At 31.1% G+C, this 22,898-nt stretch overlaps 1 protein-coding gene across 1 annotated transcript; it reads right to left on the minus strand.

Moving 5' to 3' along the window:
• Positions 1-7,307: 7,307 nt before the first annotated feature.
• LOC114394475 (protein DETOXIFICATION 29-like) lies at positions 7,308-22,652 on the minus strand. Its single transcript, XM_028356058.1, has 7 exons — positions 22,000-22,652; positions 20,828-21,369; positions 19,109-19,195; positions 11,647-11,703; positions 10,721-11,078; positions 7,751-7,837; positions 7,308-7,561 (listed from the first exon to the last, which is right to left on the minus strand). The coding sequence occupies exons 1-7, from the start codon at positions 22,306-22,308 to the stop codon at positions 7,472-7,474; spliced, it is 1,530 nt and encodes a 509-aa protein (XP_028211859.1). The 5' UTR covers positions 22,309-22,652; the 3' UTR covers positions 7,308-7,471.
• Positions 22,653-22,898: the final 246 nt, after the last annotated feature.

The following is a 22,898-nucleotide window of genomic DNA, read 5'->3' on the forward strand; positions in this document are numbered from 1 at the left end:
AACATTGTTTTTCAAGGATAAAAATGAGGTTCGTGTAAATTTAGAATAGTCATCCATAACTACTAAGGTACAATAGTTCCCTCCTATGCTCATAGTTTTAGAAGGACCAAATAAGTGATCTAAATGCAAGATTTCAAGCATTCTAGAAGTTGAAATGATATTTTTATATTTACAAGAAACTCTAGATTGCTTTCCCTTTTGACATGCATCACACAAGCCATCGTTCACAAACTTAAGCTTAGGAAGTCCCTTAACTAGCTCTTTAGAGATGAGTTTGTTTAAATGATTCATGTGAATGTGAACAACCCTTCTATGCCATAGCCAAGAAATATCATCATTACTAGTTAAACATGTCAAGTATGATGATGAAACACAATCAATATTAAGCATGTAGGTGTTACCTATCCGGTTGCCAACAAACTCAATTTGATTGATGATTGGATTAGAAATAATGCAACAATCTTTATTTAAAGAAATTTTATAACCTTTGTCACACAATTGGCAAATTCTTAGAAGGTTATGCTTCAATCCATCCACAAACAAACAAAACATTCTATATCCGGAAGAACTTATAGCACTTTCAACTTCATCATCTGTCATAAGACAGAGATTTGCCTCTTTTTCATTACTTGAATCACTTGAAGTGTTGGAAGCATTCTCTTCCCATGTAATGTAAGCCTTATTCTTCTTGTTATGACATTTTGTATTCCTTTCTCCTCCTTGTTGTTTCTTTAGAAATATGAGCATTCAAATTTTATGTGGCCCAATTTACCACACTCGAAACAAGTAAAAGTATAGGAGGTTGAGTCATTCATCTTAAAGTTCTTTTTGTGTTGGAGGGATCTTCCTTTGGGATTCTTGTTCTTCAAAAACTTCTTAAACTTTCAAAATTCAATGTTAGATTCTTATTCTAGGAACCTTTTACACATTCTTCATCACTCTCATCACTAGATAGTATGGAAGATTGTAGTGCTAAGTCTCTATGTTTCTTCTCCTTAGCCTCCTCTTTGATAATCCTAGTCATGTCCATTTCATATTCTTTTAACTTTCCAAATATCTCAGCATGTGTGGTGGAGGCAAAATCTTTGGACTCGGAGATTGTCATGACCTTCAATTGCCATGTTCTATTGAGGGACTTTAGTATCTTTATATTCAGCTCTTCTTCCTTAAACACTTTCAAAGGCCCTCGAGATGATTCACTATATGAGTGAACCTTTTTTGAACATCTCTAATTGTTTCTCCTTGCTGCATTTGAAATGTCTCACACTCTTGAACGAGATAATTATTCCTTGCTCTTCTAACTTTTGAAGTACCTTCATGAGTCAGTTGTATGAGATCTCACATCTCTTTCGCTATTGTACATGTCGACACCCTACAAAATTCATCACAATTCAAGGATGAGTTAAGGATATTCATGACTTTAGAGTCATATTTTGCTCTTCTAATTTCATCTATAGACCATGATTTAAAGGGTTTCTCTATTGTTTTGCCATCAACAACTTGAGTTGGATTTGTGTAACCATTTACCACCGCATCCAAATCCCTCTATTAACATATTCCATAAAAAATTTCATTTGAACATTCCAAAAGGGATAGTTCATGCTACAAAAGGGTGGAGGTTCATTAATGGATGCACTTTCTGCAAATGGTAATTGATTCCTAACCATATCAAAGACTTTTGATAAAATGTTGATTAATTTTCAAGACCCTAGATCTAGATACCAATTGTTGGAATAACCAGGAATCTAGAAGGAGGTTGAATAGATTGTTTTCAAAATACTTGCTTAATCGTTATTTCGATTCAATTAAACCATACCCCTCATTGTAATCAAGGTTTTCTCAAAAGCTTGTTGCGAAAAATTTAAAATTAATGAAAATAATGAATACACAAACAAATGAAAAATAGTTTTATGGCTCTTTCGTATCAATTCCATGATTGATTAACAAAACAAAGGTTTAGAGAAAGAGAGAATCACACTCAGAAATTTATACTGGTTCAATCCTTAAGAGGACCTACATCCAGGATTTCTAAGAACCCTTAGAACTTCCACTAATAGAGAACCAAGTACAAACACTATGCACATGCAATTCCCTAAAATTCTATTCTTCCCTTAAACCCTACAAGAGAAGGATCCGTAGTTAAAACCCTATCAACTCACACAAACCCTTGATAACACTAATCAAGGTCAAAATCTAGAAAGAAATCAAAATTAGATAGAATATACCTTGATGTGCATATCACAACATCTTCAAGCTCTTCCTTTGATTATTAAACCATGATGAAGAATTAATGAATCTTGATCAACATGAATCTCTTGTTGAAATTTGAAGTTGCTACCTTAGATGACTCTTAGAAAGTGTTTTTCTAAAAGATAAGATTGAATCAAGAGTCACTAATGATAAAGAACAAGTGAGGGTATTTATAATTTTAACAGATAAAGTTGATTTAATCGATTATCAAACGTGGTAATCGATTAATTCGTTCAAATCCCTCTTGTTCTGCATTTCTAGAAATGTGGTAATCGATTATCTCATTTCACATAGAGTTTCTCAAGCTTCTATAGTTATGGAATAATCGATTATCAAATGTGGTAATTGATTAGTTCGTTACACGAAGAACTCCTAAAGTTTCCTAACACAATATAAATTATTACTAAATGTGGTAATCAATTATCTGGAACCACAACGACTTCCTTCTGTTGGAACTAGCTTATGTAATCGGTTACTAAAAATGGTAATCAATTAATTTGATGATTCTTATCAAATTTCAAGAGAAGTGAGTTTTGTTGCTTGTTCTAACACTTTGTAATTAATTACCAAACTTGGTAATCAATTACACTATGTTGAATTCATTGCTTCTAAGAAACTTTGAGATTAATACATTTATCTTATCATGTTGGATTCCTACTAAACCTATATGATAAAACTAAGTCTAAAACACTTGACATGCCTAGTCTAAAAACATTTGATAGAAATGTCACATCTTAAAAAACTTGTTTGGCGTTGTAAACTTATTAAAACCAAAAGATCCTAAGACTAATCTTCAAGTCTTCAATCACTTTGATTCAACACGCAAGACCACTTGAATAAGAAAATGTGGGTGTCCTTCTAAATTAAAAGGAAGGCTTGTGAGAACCATAGGGTGGAGACTTACTGTAGAATGTGGTTTCTATAACCATATAGTGATGTGAACATTGCTTGGTCATTCATATGTTAGTTGTTTAAGCAGTGAAGAAAAAATTTGTTTGACTAATTGACCAAAAAACATGGTGAAGCCCAAATTTTATTGAGATGAAAAATTAAGATCAAACAAATGTCAATACCATCAAAACCATACACAATGAATGTCAGAAATATTGTCATAAACAAAGGGGTCTAAGAATAGAAATACAACATCTCATGAAGTTGATAGAACACGATGGATATGTTTGTTTGTTAGACAGCTAGACAATGAAAATATCGTTAAAGATATATTGTCAGCTCATTTAGATTTCATCAAACTCATGAATTCATTTCCAACAGTATTGATTTGTGATACAACTTACAAGACAAACAAATATTGTCTTTTGTTAATGGAAATTGTTGGTATCACTTCAATAAACATGACTTTTGCTATTGCCTTTGCTTATTCAAGTTCTGAGAGAATGAATAATTTTGAATTCGCTTTAAGTAAGGTTAAAAGATTGCTTGTGAAATATGATATGTTGCCTTAGGTTATTGTTAGTGATAGCAATCTTGCTTTCATGAATGCATTGGAGATTGTGCTTCCTTTTTCAACAAACTTGTTATGTTTGTTCCACATTACAAAGAATGTCAGCACAAAATGCAAAGTCCACGTGGATAAGGTTGAAGAATGGAAAAATATCATGGATGCTTGGAAATTTTTTATACAATCCCCAGATGAATAGTCATATAATGAATGCTTGAGAAACTTTACAAACCATTGCACACGTTATAAAGTATTTGTTGACTATGTCCAAAATACATGGTTGACGCCTTTACATTTCAATTTGTTACATAATCGGGTTGAAGGTGAACATGCGAGATTGAAGAGGTTGCTTCGTGATAACATAGGCGATTTGTGTGGTTGTTGGGATACAATGAATAACATGTTAGCATACGTCGATTAAGGCTTCATTTTAGAAAAAGCATAAATGTGGTTGAACACAGGTTTAATACCCTGTTATATAAGAAGTTATGTGGCTTTGTATCAAGAGAAGCATAAGACATCATTTTCCATGAGTTGCAATGGGTTGACACCACAGGTACTAACAGTTATGCTTGTGGTTACACACCTGGAGTTATTCATGGTCTACCATGTGCTAGTGAACTTACTGAATTTTTCAGAATATATGGCTCCATTCCCTTGAAGTTCATTCATGAACATTGAAAGATGTTATCCATTCATAGTTCAGATGACAAAGGTGACTCTTAGGGTGACTTAACTCTAACATATAAGGTTGATGCATTGTTTAAGAGATTTTCACAACTAGATGTGTGTGGTAAAATCACCTTAAAGACTAAAGTCCGTGAACTTTCATTTTTTTATACCATTTTGATATGCCCCCCTCCAACAAAGACAAAAACAAAGGGTACACCAAAGTTTGTGAAATCTACCAAATGTAAACCTTTAATGTGTGAGCGCATCAATGAAATGAACACGATGGTTGGTAGTTCGAAAACTCCAAGTGTGGCTCACAAGAAGAAGAAGAAAAGTCAAAATTTCTCGATTACAACAAGAAGAAGAAAAATGGATCATTATATGGATTAATCTCTCGATGAATTGCAATAATACATTTTGAAAATTGTTGATCTCACACAAAGGGAAATTGTGGTTATAGGGAAATTGTAGCTTTGCTAGGCCAAGGTAAGGATTCTTAGTCTCTCGTTTGCAAAGATTTGATTCAGAAACTTCAAACATAACACTTTCTCCATGTTCAATGTTTTGGCTTAAAAGAAAGATTGTTGGAATTAATGACCTCTTTGTATGTTGAACGTGACCCAGTACTCGTTGTGAAGTGGATGACCATTCACGACATGGGTTATGTCATTGCTAGTCGATATAATGTTGTATTGATTCACTTATCTAGGCTACAAAGTTTGACCTTCTTTTCACTTAGGAGTCTTGCACCAGTTGCGTCCCGTCTCATTGCAATTGGCTTTGTCAGTGGAAATTACTTTGTGCAAGTATATATTATCCACTAAAAATACCATTTACTTTTGTAAGCTAATATTGATTTATTCGCTAACTCCATCTTTTGTATGATCATGTGGCTTTTTTAAAAGGATAATTGTCCGTTGCCTCCTATTGTGTCACAATGGAGAAGGCACTGGACACCCGAAGTTCGTTCAAGAAACGCATACAAGCTTTCAACTCAATCCAATTTCATTCAGCTAGAGGATCTCAATATGTAGTAGATATTTCTATGGATTGAAATGATTTTAAACATTGAATGTGTATCCAATTAATTTTATGGATTTGTATCTCAATATATAGTAGACATTTCTGTGAAATTTGATTTAATACATAAGTTATTCCTATTTTCCAAACTATAAAAAAAAATATTCAACGAAAATATGATTTCGTTATACATTTTTCAAGAAAGTACAAAAAAAGTATGATTATGTTGTACATTATGCAACAAAATCACACTTCTATTGAACATGCTTAATTGACCCTCACTCGTAGAACATAATTATGTTTTTGTTGTGTACTTTTTCCATACACCCAGTAGCACAACAAAATTACGATTCTACTGCACAAGTGGGGATGCAAAAAGAAGTATAACGAAATCACAATTTCTTTGTGGAATGTACAACGAAATCATGATTTTACATGATCATACAATGTTTTTTGCACCCACTTGTGCAACAAAAGTGTATTTTTGTTGTGCATTGTGGGGAGGATATTTTTGGAATTTTGGAATGATGGTAGGGGCCAATAGCAATCTTATTGGGACCAATAGCTACTCCCTTGTTTCATTGAGTGACCCTCCCACTATTACTACTCACAGCCCCTATTTGGTATATACAACCCCTTTTTGATAGTTTTTGTTATTAAAGTGCAAACCAAACTATCTTAGCATCTTTCTTAGCACAAACAATACATCATATGATCCGTCAACATCATAAACAACATAATTCATGAATAAATATATTCACACATAATATAAATATACTCAACCAATTAGTCTCTCAAATTTTATCCATTTTTGAATAGATATCTTAAATTCTAATTTTATCTCAATTAATTATAAAAATATTATTGGTTTTGTAAATAAATATCATGGATTTTAATTTTTTCTAATTAATCTTTAAATTTTACTATTTTACAAATAAACACCATGGATTTTATTTTATTTTAAACCTTTAAACTTTTTTCTTTCTTTTTACAAATAACTCTCTATTAAGTAGAGATGACAATGCGGATAGGTTTGACTATTTCCATCATGCTTTTATTAAAGGTAGGATGGGTTTGAAGGTAGGTTTAGAATAGATAGCTATGAAAAAGTAACTCAATCCCACTTTTGGGTAAAAAAAAACACACACACACATACCTTTTAATATAAATCAAAAGTACATCCAAAGTTGTAACTATTAAAGCTTTATTTTATATATTTTAATCTTATTTTTTATAAATTTCTTTATTCATAAAAATTGAACTCAAGTATTAAGAGTTTGTAATAATTTACGCATATTGTTCAATTAATTGAACTAAAATTCATAGGATTGGATGTCAACACGTATAAGGCATCTATGTTTCTTTGTTAACCACACATAAAAAACAATAAAGACCCATTGTTTACTTCTAATTCATCTATTTGTTTTATTCCTTTATCATTTTTTTGCACGAATGTTCTTTTCGTTTGGAAGTTTTTCTTAATTAACCTCATTATCATGAAACTCAAACGGGTGACTTTGATTTAGAAATTAGCTTCTCCACCAAATTTTTTATGTTGACCAAAAGTAAAATGCTATTATTTTTCACTTTCATTAATCAAATTCCGGTCTGTTTTGGGTAATTTTATAACAGCAAACGCAAGCCCATACTTGAAAAGCACACCAACGCAACATTGGTAAATGGGCCAAGGTCTACCAAAAGACCGGATTATTTTCCTGCACCTCCTTTTTCGGCTTATTGCAACTCCAAAAAGACTCCAACTAACAAAAATGCCCCATTCATCAGAGACCCCTGTTCCACCAATTTATTAAATGAAGAAAGAATTAGATGTCGCTTATATTCTTAAGATATTAAATTTATCCACTTTTTTCTTCAATACTAATATTATACTAAAACACTAGAAGAATTATTAAGAAAAACATAACATTACTCATTTATTTTTTAAGGAAAAAAATGAATGCAGGATCGTCCACCTGATCCATGGGAAAGAGAAACAGCAAACAACTAAGTCATGGCTTGAAAAAAAATCAATAAAAGAAGGTACACCCTGCTTCTAGAATTTTCAAATTTTCATGTTTCTTGATCATTCTTCGCTATAGCATGCGTTTTTGAATCTTCATGCCCACCCCACTGCTTTATTCTATCTTCCGCAAGGGATGCCTGTCATTTTACCCATATAATTAGCATGTAATGAACATATATTTAGTAGACTTATAGTATATACATATAACCTTAAACATATTTACTAGACTTATAGTGTATATATACAACCTTAAAATATTTCCTAGCATGTAATGAACTTATAGTATATACATGCAACCTTAATAACATTGTAAAAAAAAAAAATACCTCTTTATTCCAATCTGTTCTATAGACCATGAAGAATAAAACACACGTTTGTAAGATAGTTCCTAACAACATTCCAGACCAAATCCCCTGAAAATCATCATAAAATAGGGATGTAAGTGAATCAAATTAAATATGTGAACCTGCTCAATCCAACCCAATCCAACTAGATTTTTAAGGATTGGATTGAGTCATTGGATTAAATTGATTTTAGTTTAATGAGCCTCATTAGATTTGGATTGACTGATGGATTTTGAGTTTTGGATCCAACCAAACCAACCCAATCCGCATACCATTAAAAAATAAAAACTTTAAATTAAGCACATCTTATTCTCAAGGTAATACATTATTTTGAAATTTATATTTTTTTTATTTATTTCAAGGTAATACATTTTTTATGAATGGTACTGTGAGTGTATATTTATGGTTTTTTTTATCTGTTTACCATATGAATAGTAAAATATTTTATGAATATTGATTTTAAAATATCTTTACTATTTTGTCAAAAAAATCCTTACTATTACTTTTGAATTTGAGAATTTTTTAAATTTTTTTTCAAGACTTGAAGAGGTAACAATTTTTAATGATCCAACTCGATAACCAATTCAATCCAATCCAATTAAAGTTGGATTGAATTAAAAAAAAAAAGATAAACTCAATCTAATCCAATTGAGTTTAAGACTCTTGTTATTTACACCTGCATTGTCCTAAGTATACTCTTGTATCCTCTTTTACCTCTCAATTACCCATTATACCCTCTTTCTTAAAGAAATATACTTCTTTTACTTTCTGGAAATGTATTTTGGAAATGTTTTTTCGGAATTACATATATCTATTCTGGATATATACTTCCAAAATAGATATATTTTTCTAATAAAATATCACTTAAGAATTAAGATGGTTGATGAGAAATAAAAAAAATGATAAATGCTTATCTTATACTTGTGTTTGTTAGTCTTATTTTCATCCTATCATTAGTGTTCTTTAAATCCTATCTAAAATTTTATTTTCATCTTATCTTTATTATTCGTTAAACCCAAATTTTAACTTCACCATATATTCATCATATAATATTGCATTTTCATCATTATTATATAATATTTTGTGTTTTTCTTCACGTGACATTATGTTTCAAGGTATGTTAATCACTAACTTCAAATATTATATATCTTAATTACAAAGCAAAGCATTTGACGATGATTTCTTTCCTTTAAGTGTGTTCATTCAATTTCTAATCTAAGTCTATGTCAACGATTCAATGTCACATGCAATTAGTGATGAATGAGCGTACCTTGAAATGCATTATCACATGAAGGAAAACGTAAAATATTATATAATAATGATGAAAACATAGTATTATATAATAAATATATGGTGAAGATAGTTTAAAATTAGGGTTTAAGGAATAATAAAGATAAGACGAAAATAAGATTTTAAATAGGATTTAAAAAACATTAATGATAGAATAAAAATAAGACTAGTAAACATAGACATAATATAAGATAAACATATATCATGTTTTCATTTCTTGTCAACCATCTTAATTCTTAGGTGATATTTTATTAAAAAATATATATCTGGAAATATATTTTTAAAACTATGAATAATAGTTTTGGAGATGTATTTTTGGAATAGATATATCTAATTCCAGAAATACATTTCCGAAAGTAAAATAGGTGTATTTCTTTTTTTAAAAAGAAATTATAATAAATAATTGAGAGATAAAAAGAAAATATGGGAATGTAATTAGAAAAACAGAAAAATAAATAGCAAGAGCCTAAGTTTAATTATATAGATTGAAATAAAAATATACAAAACTCAATTCAATCCCCATTATAAGGCTAAATCCCCTTTATTTATTCTCTTGTTTGACTTTAATGCAAATATTTTAAAAGGGTAAAACACTCTTTGCTCCCTAAAAGTGTACAATACTAAAATTAGTCCCCGGAGAAAGAAAGAAAAGTAATATAAACAATTTGAAAATACAATTTGTTGATTACTTTACTCTAAAATAAAACAAATGTGTGACTTGAATAATAGTATTAACATATATTTAAGGATTAGAATGATAATAAATAATTAATTTTAGATATTTATTTAATATTTTAAAAAATTATTTTAATTTTCTTTAATTTCAGATACTAATATGATAATAATTTATACTTTTATTGTTTGCTAAAATGGTGTTTTACCCCGTTTCAAAAGGTTAAAGCCCAATCATGTGAATTATGCAGCGTGCCAAAGTTACTTGTTAATTTTCTATTGCTAGTTATAGTTTCAAATGTATAGATGCACTTTTTGGGCGTGTCTAAGTTTTGTAGAACTTTATATTTCCTTTGACTTTTCCCAATGCCAAATGATATTTTACTAGAACTAGGAAGGAAGGAAAAAAAATGGTAAATCATGGAAGAGGAATAATTCTATATCCTTTTACCAAAGGAAAGTAAAAAAAAATGCAGTTCTTACTATTAGATTCATTTTCATAATAAGTATAAAACGTATTACATATTTTCGATATATTAAGCATATTTATTTTTATTAAATACTTACATTATAAAATAGTGAAGAAATTTATATGAAAATATAGTAAATGGATATATTAATTAAGTTTTTAGTTACTCAAATTTTTCATATTTCAATTTTTAGTCCTTTATTAATTTTTTGTTAATATTTTTAATCACTATATTTTTTTCATTTTTATTATTTAAAATTATTCTCTTTTGCTCACTTTTAATTCCTCGTTTATTTTATATTTAAGATTAATTTTGAATAATAAAAAATAAATGAGGAATTAAAAATAGATAAAATAATTTAGAAGAAGTAAAGTGATAAAAAAATTAATGAAAGATTAAAATTTATAAAAAAAATTTAAGAGATTAAAAATTGGAGGCTAAAAAATTTAAGGGATTAAAAATTTAATTAACTTTATTAATTATTTGTGAATGAAAGAAAGATAAAGAGAAAATGACTCACCATGACCCCCTTGTCAAGCTTGTACCCTAAAATAAGACCCAGAGGAATACCGAAAAAGTAGTAACAAGCAATATTCACGTAAGCAACCACAGCCTGCCACCCTGCGCCAACAGCAACACCTGAGAGAACGGGTTGCACGTTGTTGATGACAATGCAAAGGGCCAACATGGGCGTGAGCTCTACCACAATCTTTCTCACTTCTGAATCATTTGAAAACAAGAAAGGGTACTGGTTCCGGAAGATTATCAGCACCATCGAGAGCATGACACCGATCAGAGTTGAAGTAATCACAGCAACAAGAAGTGAAAACTTTGCTGTTCTTGGGTGACATGCTCCTAGTTCATTTGACACCCTCACACTGCAAATGTAATTTTTGGTCACTGACTGATTTAGGTAAATCATTCAAGTTTTAATGGTTATGCACAATAACGTACAACAGTCTATACTATTGTTAACTAATAATAAATCATTGATAATATAATTTTTAAAATAATTATTATAAAAATTAATAAATTTATTATGTAAAACTGTTGGTGATTAGATAAGAGTGATATAGAGTCTATTTTCTTAATACAATGCATATAGCCTATTTTCTCATACTATAAACAGCTAGCCAAAATAATTTGAGAATACAAACTATAAACTAACAATATAAAATAAAATAGTTTTACATTATTATCTAATTACAAATTATTATATATAATAAATTTATTAACTTTTTAATTAATACTTATTTTAAAAGTCATGTAAATAATAATTTTTAATTAATAGTATAAATATCTTTTACACGAACATTGCATAGTGCATAGGCACAGCAGATGAACTCTTAAAACTATATATAATATATGTTAGTTACTTGTGTATATACAAATACAATGTTAGCTAGAAGAATGTTCAGATGAAGGGTGCGTGCTGCAACAACAAACCTTACGGCTGCGTTCATTCCAAAGGATACCATGATGGTCCATCCCAATATGTTCATGCTGCAAATTCAATATAAACCACAAGATGAGGCACAATATTGTTTAATATCAAAACCAAACAAGGTGAAAAAGGAGAGGTTGGTACTTGTCAAAAATTCTGACATATTTTTTCCTTGGTGCTATATAGTGTTGGCGTGTAGATTGTTGTACTATATTCATTTATATTAATGATGTATTAATATATATGGGTGCCTGCCCATTACTAATGTTTACATTAGAAATTCTTACATCATCTATTGGTTTGTTCATGTGATACATTATACATGTTTGATTCGATCTTCTTAAGTACTAGTAAGACTTTAAACATAAATTGTGTGTAAAATAAAATTCTAGTTGGAAGAGCTTGCTAGACCCACCATACACTCATTACACAATGAGTGTTTTTGACTCGAAAAAATTATATTTATAAAAGGATACTTATGACTATGATATGACTCTGGATAAGAGAAAACATTAGGATTTTGGATTTAGGAATAAGGAGTTTTTGTTTTTTGTGTTGACATGAAAAGCCATATCATTAAAACAGTCCAAACATAGCATTTGTGCAAAGTTTGAAGGCAGAGTCAAAAATCAAAATGCATAGATTGCATTTAAACAGAGCCCCATCCAACAAGAAGAATCATTATAGCACGAATATGCACATGTTATTTCTAAAGCATTCTTTCATATTAGTTGAAATTGATGTACAAATTCCACTAAAATGGAAATAAGACTTACATATTTAATAAGATTCACATAAATTTTGTTGGAAAATAAAGTTCTCACACGCACTCACACTGTGCACCCACTGTCACTCTATGTTAGAGAATAAGAGAAGATGATTGAGAGAAAATAGAGGGGATTAGACTAAGAATTCTGAAGAAAAAAAAAAAACTTTTGCACTCTCATATTTCTCATTGATGATCACTATTATTTTTATACTCAATGCACATGTAGCTATAACAAACTTCATAGTTGTCAAACTAACTTCAAAATGAATCACTAACTAACTGAATTACAGCATACACCAACATCCCTCCTTAATTTAGATTTGTCAAGGATGTCACTCCTAACTTGTCTCTCAATTTCTTGAACTTGATAAACTTCAATGGCTTAGTTAGTATGTCTGCAACTTGATCTTTAGACCTACAAAACTCCAATTCAAGCTTCTCCTTACTCACGATCACACAAGAAATGAAACTTGGTTTCGATATGTTTACTCCTACCATGTGCCACAAGATGCTTAGCTAAATCAATTGTTGATTTGTTATCAATCAACAACCTCATAGGAATATAATCTCTCATGTTTAGTTCTTCCATTAAAGCTTCCAGCCATAGAGTTTGACAAGCTGCCATAGCAGCAACAATATATTTTGCTTCACATGTTGACAAAGCAACTACACTCTGCTTCTTTGAGCACCAAGAGATTGGTGTTGTTCCAAATTTGAAAACATACCCAGCAGTGCTTTTCGTATCATCCTCAGAATCCTTTTTGCTGCCAGGAAGTGAGGTTTCTTTGGTTTCTCCATAAACCTGCTTATCAACCCAACACAATAGGCAATGTCAGGTCTGGTGTTACATAGGTACCTCAATAAGCCTACAATTTGCTTGTACAAAGTAGGATCAACTTCTTTCTCACCCCCATCTATTTGCAGCTTAATTCCAGTTTCAGTTGGTGTGATCACAAAATTGTACTCTATCATATTGAACCTCTTCAGAATGTCTTCTGCATACTTCTTTTGATGCATGAAAATTCCTTTACTAGTAGAAACAAATTCAATATCCAGGAAGTATGATAGTTCACCAAGATCAGACATCTCAAATTCTTCCATTATTCTTCCTTTGAACACTCTCATATCTTCTTTATTACTGTCAGTCACTAGCAAATCATCTACATAAAGACATATTATCAAAGACTCACCAAAATATGTGTTTCTGACATAAACTCCATGCTCAGTAGTGCACTTGGTGAAATTTTGTTGGACTAAGAAGCTATTAATTCTCATATTGCAGGCTCTAGGAGCCTACTTGAGGCCATAGAGTGCCTTATTAAACTTGTAAACTTTATCCTCTTGACCTGCCACTACATAAACAAGTGGTTAAGTTATGTAGACTTCTTCAAATGGCCCATTAAAAAATGATGACTTCACATCAAGTTGATATAGAGACCAGTTTCTGTTACTAGCAGCTGCCACAATGAGCCTAACAGTTTCAAGTCTTGCAACTGGAGCGAAAACCTCATTGTAGTCCAAGCCATGTTTCTGCAGAAATCCCCTTGCTACTAATCTTGCCTTATACTTGGATACATCTCCATTAGGCTTTACTTTAGTCTTAAGACCCACTTCACATCAATTGGTATTTTTCCTTGAGGTAAGTGGACTAACTCCCAAGTCTGGTTCTTCTCAATTGGTCTCAATTCTTCTTCCATAGCTGTTCTCCAATCTGAACTTTGTGAGGTTTCATCATAACTCATTGGTTCTGATTCAGCAAGTAGAGCAAAGTGCACAAAATCCCCTTCTGCAGTGATTGCTGTATTAGGATAAAATTTATACTCTCTGAGTGTTAGTGGAACTTGTCTCCCTCTTTGTGACCTTCTGGGTTGCTCTCCACTTGATGGTACACCATCTTTACTTTGTTTGTCTTCAAGATTCACAATCACATTTCTTTCCCCATTGTCTGCAGCATTTATTTCCAAATTCCAGCCCTTGGTTTCATCTATCAAGACATCTCTGCTAATCACAACCTTCCTCATTCTAGGATCATACAACTTGTAGGCATCGATTGGACAATATTCAATAAGTATCATTGTTTCAGCCTTGTCATCAAGTTTCTTTCTAATCTGCTTAGGCACATGCTTAAAACACAGTGAACCAAATATTCTGAAATGACTCACACTAGGCTTTTTTGCTGACCATGCTTCTTCAGGTGTGTATCCCTGCAATCTCTTAGTAGGACATCTGTTCAGAATATACACAACAGTAGAAGTTGTCTCTCCTCAGAAGTAATGAGGCATTCCCTTCCCTTTCATCATGTTCCTGGCCATGTTCAGAATGGTTCTGTTTCTTCTCTCAGCAACACCATTATGCTGAGGTGTATAGGGAGATGTCACTTCATGAATTATTCCCTCTTCATCACAAAATACTTGAAATTCATGTGAGTTATACTCACCACCTCCATCTATTCTAAGCACTTTGATTACCTTATCTCTCTGTTTTTCACTCAACAAATTAAACTTCTTAAATATGTTAAACACTTCATTTTTTTGCTTAATGAGATAGATCCACATTTTTCTAGAAAATTCATCAATGAATGACACAAAGTAACTGTTACCTCCTAGGGATTTCACTTCAAAAGGACCACACACATCAGAATAGATCACTTCAAGCTTTCTTTTATATCTGATTGGAATTTCTTACTTGAAAGAATTCCTTGGTTGCTTTGACACATAACACTCAACACACAACTGTTTTGGTATCTCAATTTGAGGGAGACCATGAACCATTTTCTTACTTTTCAATTCACTTAAACTCCTGAAATTTAGATGACCAAACCTGTGATGTCACATCCAGCTTTCATCACTTATAGAAGCAACCAAGCATTGAAATTTTGCAATCTGAATTCCAATCTTGAATGTTCTGTTTCTTGAAAAAGGGGCCTTTAAAATCAACCTCCTATTGCTATCAAACATCTTCAGTTGACTGTCCTCCATCTGCATTAAGTAGCCTTTTTCTAGCAACTGTCCCAAACTCAGCAAATTATTCTTCATATTGGAAACATATGACACATCATTGATAAATGAGTGTTGTCCATCCTTCCTCTGAATCATCACTTTTCCAATGCCTTCTGCAGTTACAAAACTATTATCTGCAAACTTGATCTTGCTCTTCACCTTATCATCAATGTTTACAAACCACTCTTTATGTCTAGTCATGTGATTGGAACAACTTGTGTCAAGATACCACAAATTAACACTGTCTTCTTCTGAGTTTGTAGTTGCCATTAGTAACACTTTATCAGAGTCAGCATCCTCATCTTGTGCCAATTGAGCCTCATCTGCATTTCTTGGAACCCTTTTATTTCTGCATTCATCTGCAAAATGTCTCCATTTCTGACAGTTATGGCATTGAATCCCTTTCTTGTTGAATTTCTTCTTGCCCACTTTGTGATTCCTTCCACTTTTCTTGTCAATTTCTTCATTCTGGTTATGATTTCCAGAACTGCTGGAGCCCTCACCTAACCCCTTCCACTTATTGTTCTTCCACTTTCCCTTTCCCTTCTTATTCTTGTCACCATCATAGTTGTTCCCTTTGGTTGTTTGGGCTTGCATAGCTTGTCAGCTGATATTTGTGAGTTTCTTTCATTGAGCCTCATCTCTTAAGCTTCAAGTATTCCAATCTTGGTGTCAAGGTTCTTAATACCTTGTCAATGATCCCCAAGTATGATTGCTTGTCACCATAAGCATTCATTTGATTTGTAATTGTCAAGATTCGAGAAAAGAACTCACCAATGCTTTCTTGATCACTCATTTGTAAAAGTTTATACTTCTTTCTCAAGGTCTGCAACTCCACCTTCTTGAGTTTGTTATCCCCTGCATAGGATTTCTCTAGAGTATCCCATGCTTTCTTTGCAGTATCAGCAGATCTAATTTTCTAGAAATTATCTGCATCTACACTACACACTGATGAATAATGAACAATGTCTTTGCATCTCTTTTCATCAAATCACGGCAAGCCACCTTCTGTGCCTCAGTTGGGTTCTTTTCAGGTTCTTGAACTCCTTCTTGCACCAGTTCTGTCACATCTTGAAATCGAAAGATTACCTTCATCTGAGCACACCAATCATCATAGTTCTTACCTATGAGAACAGATATAGATGCTGAAAAATTTCCATTCGAGGAAGTCATCTCAATTTCGATATCCAGGGATCTTGAACCTCAGCTCTGAATACCAGTCTGTTGGAACAATAAAGTTCTCACACACACTCACACTATGCACGCCCACTGTCACTCTATGTTAGAGAATAAGAAAAGATGATGAAGGAAGATGATTAAGAGAAAATAGAGGGGACTTAGAATTCTGAAAAAAACTTCTGCACTTTGATACTTCTCGTTGATAATCATTATTATTTTTATACACATTGCACATGTAACTATAACAAACTTTATAGCTGTCAAACTAACTTCAAAATAAATCACTAACTAACTCCTAATTAACTAACTAAATTATAACATACATAAACAAATTTGACTTAATAAAAGACTATATATATAGAGAGAGTATTATTAATATTTTTAAATATAACAAAGGACATTATTTTAACTGTAAAAAAATGAAAAATTGTAAACACAGACTCATTTCCTAAATTACTTCTCATTTCTACATGACTACATCATTTTCTTAGTACCTGTCTCATCTTTTTTTCATTGTTATCATTATTTACATCTATTATTTATGGAAATATAAGACTAGTTGGATGGTTAAAAAAAATAAAAAGATTACATATTTAATTCTTTCTACTAATAAAATCTAACATTTGTCCATAAAAAAATCTATTATTTCTTTTCTGCATCTTTTATCTTTCTCTATTATTTCCACTCTAATCCACCCAGTAGAGGCGTTTATTATAAGTCGTCGTCGGATTCTATATATATGAGCTTGTTGTACTTTGTTTTAGCTAGTGCTAATATAAGTTAGAATTGATATATGAACGTCAGCACCGTGGTTGATTCAAGTTTACGGTTTTCAGAAGAAAGAAAAATATAGATAGAAATTTATTCAAAACAAAATTATATGAAACCTATAAACACGTGTGACTCGCTTTAGATGAAAATCCATCTTATATACTTGTCTATGAAGAATTATATCCACTAAAATCGGGAAGTCATAGTACCAAGTGCCAACTAATCATGTCTGAACTCTAAAGTGGACTAGTCATACAAACACGGGGGGTGGGGGGTATTAAAGTTAAATGGAACTTTTGTACTATATGTAAATAGTCAGACAAACACAATGGCAAGTGCATGCCGTTAATATAATAATATATAGGTAGATAACAACTTTCCAATATTATATAGACACGAGTAGCACGAGTCCTCGATTAATTGACATTAGAATATGGATGAGGAAGGACACCAAGTGATAAACATTGAGAGAGATTTTTTTTGAAATTTTTTGAATTACACATAAAATAAAAAAGAAACAATTAAAGTTAAAAACAATTAATTTTAATAAAATTAAATTTATATTATCAAATATAATTACTATATATAAATTATTCTTAAATATAAAGTTTATATCAAAACATATCTTATAGCGAAAAAAATCATTAAAAATATTTCCTGATACACAAAGTAATAATGTTTTCCAATTTGTCTATTTGGAAAAGACACAGCAGTAAATCAAAAGGATGCTATCCATTTCTTTTTCAACTTTGTGCCACGAAGTGTACGAGGTTCTGGCAATTAAAAATAATCTCCGAAGTAATTGAACATTTCGTGAGAGAAGTATTGGGTTGGTTTGAGCGCTACAATTTAAATTTGAAATATATATATATATATATATATATATATATGTTAAATGTATAACTATTTTTTTAATTTTGTCAAAGTGTTAGGTGGAGTGAAATACTATTTTTTCTTTTAATCTTCTGATTTATTAGGAAGAAATTTTTTTTGACTAATCTAATTTAATCAATAATTATTTTTATTAAAGATTAAATTTAAATATTATCTAAATAATTTAACATTAACTTTAATACATTAATTAGTTGTGTTTAATGAATAATAGAGAGATATATTTGTATTCATATAAATATTGATACGAAGCTAAAACATTGCTTCACCAACTAGTCATTAAAGAGCTTCTGTGCGCTCGATCCAGCTTTCTGCCTTCTGCCTTACTACTCATAAAACTTTAGTTAAATGAATGATTTTTAGTTTGTAATGAAAAATAAATGATTTTCTGAAATCTTTAAAATGTGGCAATAAAGAAGGGAAAAAAAGAATGAAAAAAGTAGGAGAAAACTATATAAAGAAACTACAAAATAAATGTAAAAATAGAGGTATAAAAAAAGGATCAAATGAAGAAAGACATTATAAAATTGGTAATGAAACTGGGGGTTTGAATTGCAGTTATGATATGCTTAGATAGTTTGTTGGGTGGAGAAACAATAAAGAGAGGAAGAAAAAACATGAATAATAATATTTTATTTAATTAGAGAGAAAGTAGAAAAAAAATAAATTAACTTCAACATACAAAAATCCATTTTTTGTTTTATTTTTTCAATTTTTCCTTATTAATTTTTTCCTTTTTAGTATTTCTTTATCCAACCAAACCGACCATTGATGTTAACAGGCAGTCGCCAGTCATCATTCACTAAGATCAGTATTCAGTACTACTCAGTATTATATAATATATGAATTACTCACCAGATGGACAAGGCATCGACCGAAACCTCTGCATTCTTTAAATATCCAGCGAAGAGGATGAGGGCCATAAAATACCACACTTCAAGGCTGCACATGATTTTTCAACCAAATAGAAAAATATTTTATTAAATCAATATTTAAGTTATTAAAAATAAAAATCTTTACTAAATTAAACACTTATTAAATATGTATTTATCATATCAGTAATAAATGTTTATGTATAACTTATTTTACAATTAAAAAATAAACTAAACTTATTTTTATATAAATTATAAATTGTTTTCATAAATTCTTCTAAAAGTTCACCATCTCAAAAGATAAGTTTAAAATCAATATTAAAATAACTTAAAAGAAGACACTTATTTGAGAGGAAGGAAGTACTATTTATATTACATCTTTAATTCTATTAATTTTCTTATGCGAATATTATTAATATTTGTTCTTAAAATATTATTTAAGAAAATAAAAATTATAAAAAATTTACATATATTACACTGAAAATATAAAATGAATCATATATTATTAATTTTTCAAGAAACATTTGTTTCAAAGTATTATAAAAAAATTCAAGAAAAGCCGAACATGACAATATCACATATTTATATTTAATTCAAGTTTTGAAAAAATATTTCCAAAAATTGTTTATTGTTTCTTATAAATATAAAATCTGTATATTTAACTTGTTTTTAATTTCCATAATGACACGTGGATATATCTTATATTCTCATTATGATTGAAGTTACATTTTAGCAGGATACCCAGTAGTTCAGATCTACTCGTGATTCAATATGATCCCATTCCATTGTATTGGATTAGATGTTTTAAATGTTTGCATCATAAATAAACTGTATAACATGTTTTATTTTTTGAATCCGACAGAATTCATATCATATAATTAAATTATTACTGTATATAAATTAATTATTAAATATAAAATACATTAATTTTTAGTTCATATATATAGTTTATTAAATAAAATTACTTATGATTTTCTTAAATTATTATTTTTATTTCTGTTTTGATTTTGTTTATATTTTCTTATGTTAACAGAATATCTTATTTATATTTAAAGTAAAAATCTTGTATTAACATTAAAATTGTTAATTCTATTAGTTAAATATTGTTATAATTTGATTTCTTTTAAATACATTTATTCATTATATTCTTACTAAATTTTATAAAAAACAAATTATAGTTCTAAATATTTTATTTTTGTCAAATAAAAAATATCTTTTTAAATATTTAGACCCAATTAAATTAACCCATTTATGTTTTAGTTAGATTGGACTCAATTTATATAAAAAATTATACAAATCCAATCCAATCAAACTTGTAAAATTTTGATTATACCCGTTCTAACCCAACCTTATAACACGTACTTTTTAGAATAATACCACTTTACAATTTATTATTTAACACTTATTTCTTTATTTTCTGAATTTTTAATTATATATACTTTTTAAGAAAATATTAAATGTAAACTAAACATCTTTGTAAAAAGAATATTTTTAGGCATAATTATTTTTTGAAAATATGATTTCTGGATATATAATATAATATTTTAAAACAAGCCTCCGGCGAGTAAATAAAAAATTATTATAACACTATTTAAAATGATTTTAATTTAATTCATAAAAAGTAATATTAAAATACTATAAGAGAATTTAAAATAATTTAAATAAGAAAAGGAAAGAAAAAGAAAAGAAGGAGATAATTAACCAGAGCATGACAGCAGAGGCAAGAGAGAGACGAACAAAGCCCCAAAGATTGTGAAAGGCTTTGAAGGTAAAGCCAGACCAGGCCTCCCCGCAGGCCCCACCCATTATATAAACGAGCTGCGCAAGGTCGATGAACCACCACGACGCGTTCAGCACCACGGCAGCGCCGACGAGCCCCCACCGGAGCTTCAGCATGAGCAGCCAGCTGAACACGGTGTGCAGCACCAGCGCCGCCGCCGCAATCCACGCCATCACCATGATCCTGCTCTGCGCCTGCAGGAACTTCTGCGCCGGGTAGTTCACCGCGTACGCGAACAGCTGCGGGATCATCCACACCGCGAAATCCCCCGCCGCCGCCGAAATCGCCTCCGTCTGCCCTATCGCCCGCAGCAGCGGCGCCGCGAAGATGTAGAGGAGCGTCAGCAGGATCGCGGTGGCGTTCAGGATCACCCACGAGCGCTGCATGTACACGCCCAGCATGTGCACTTGCCCCGCTCCGTACGCTTGTCCACATAGCGTTTCCAACGCGCTTCCCATTCCAAACTGCGCGCAAAGTCCACAAGTGAGTAATAAGTAGTTTAATTTAATCAGGTGTTAAGGGTCTATTTTAGATATAAGGTATAAATGTTTTTGAGAATTCTTCTATTCATCACTAAAAATTCACTTATTAATTATAATAACTAAAATAGATAATAGATAAGTTTATAAACTAAACCCTAAATAAATAATTAAACTTTAGATATATTATCATAATTCTAAATTTCAGTTGAATCATGGTTGTGGTTTTGTCGCTGACATTTGACATTGGGAGTCAAATTGCAATGGTTCAAATTAAAACACTTTAGGTAGTTTTGAAAATTCAAGAATCAATTATATGGGTATGTAAAGTATAGGATTTTAAATACAGACGCAATTGCAGTTGTCATGAATTACAGTCATAATATATTCGTTTGACCTCTATAATACAATTTTATACTTAGAAATTACTTATTTTATATACATTTTATTTTGTTTTTAATATCTGTCATTCAAAATTAAAGACTAAATGAAAAAGTGTACGCATAAGTACATATAAAAGTTAAAAAAGTGTGTATGTGTAGAATTAAAACTTAGAAATTGTACGTGTGAAGAGACCAAATGAGTATATGTGTATAACCCGGTGAGATTACGTACAGTGATGCCAAGGCAGAAGCCGGCGATGACGGAGTTTTCAATGGAGATGGCGGCGAGGGCGAGGGTGCTGACGTGGCCGGAGAAGACTTGGGTGACGGCGCCGAGGGAGTACTGGCAGACGGAGGTGAAGATGGCGGGGCCGGCGAGGTACCAGAGCTTCTTCGACTCGGCGAAGAACTCTCTGGCGAAGTCGCCGGCGCCGGCGATCGGAGCGATGTCATCGGATTTCGCCGTGAAGACGACGGCGGGGTCCGGTGTGTGGTGTCGCGGCGTGAGAAGTGGGTGAGTTTGGTCCTCATGGTCCTCCATCGTGAATTCGTGATATGAATCAGAGATACGAAAAAATTGAAAATTCTAGAACAACTTTATAAAGAAAAAGTTCCGGCCTTCAGAGCAGGTTTTTACTGTTACCCAATGTAATGCCACACTCCGTCATCGGTTCGGAAAAGGAGATAAAAGTAAAAAGGATAGGGAGAAAAATCAATCATAATGTCACGGAAAGTAGATAAAAAAACATAGTGACAAAATAAAATTATTTTAAAGTTTAGGGTTATAACTTTTTTTCCAGAGTTTAGGGTTATAGTTGAAACGCCATAGTTGCTATAAAATATTTTATTCGCAATTGTCCGGTTCTCATGTAAGAAAAAGTATTGTTCATGTCATTTAAAAGATAGTTTTAGCCTTTGGAAAATTCTCATTTGTCTTAATAAAATTTAAACGTTGAGTTTTTGTCTTGTTTCAAAAAAATTTAAGCTTCTAATATTTTTTTTGTGTACTTTTAACTTAATCTTACCCACATGATCATAAAGTGCAATTTAAGAACAAAGATGAAAGTGGAATCATGCGCATGTGCTGTGTTTTGACAACTGATGAATGTCTTGAATCCAAAATAGGTGTCT

Source organism: Glycine soja, chromosome 18 (genome assembly GCF_004193775.1).
Source record: "Glycine soja cultivar W05 chromosome 18, ASM419377v2, whole genome shotgun sequence".
Taxonomy (NCBI): Eukaryota; Viridiplantae; Streptophyta; class Magnoliopsida; order Fabales; family Fabaceae; genus Glycine; species Glycine soja.

Bases quoted from the DNA above. Each gene is read 5' to 3' on its own strand.
- LOC114394475 (XM_028356058.1), bottom strand. From the start codon at position 22,308: ATGGAGGACCATGAGGACCAAACTCACCCACTTCTCACGCCGCGACAC. The intron at 19,196-20,827 runs GTTAATTATCTC...AATCATGTGCAG, and splicing joins GCCTCTGCTGTCATGCTCTG to CCTTGAAGTGTGGTATTTTA. The intron at 11,079-11,646 runs GTTTGTTGTTGC...TTACATTTGCAG, and splicing joins GGAATGAACGCAGCCGTAAG to TGTGAGGGTGTCAAATGAAC.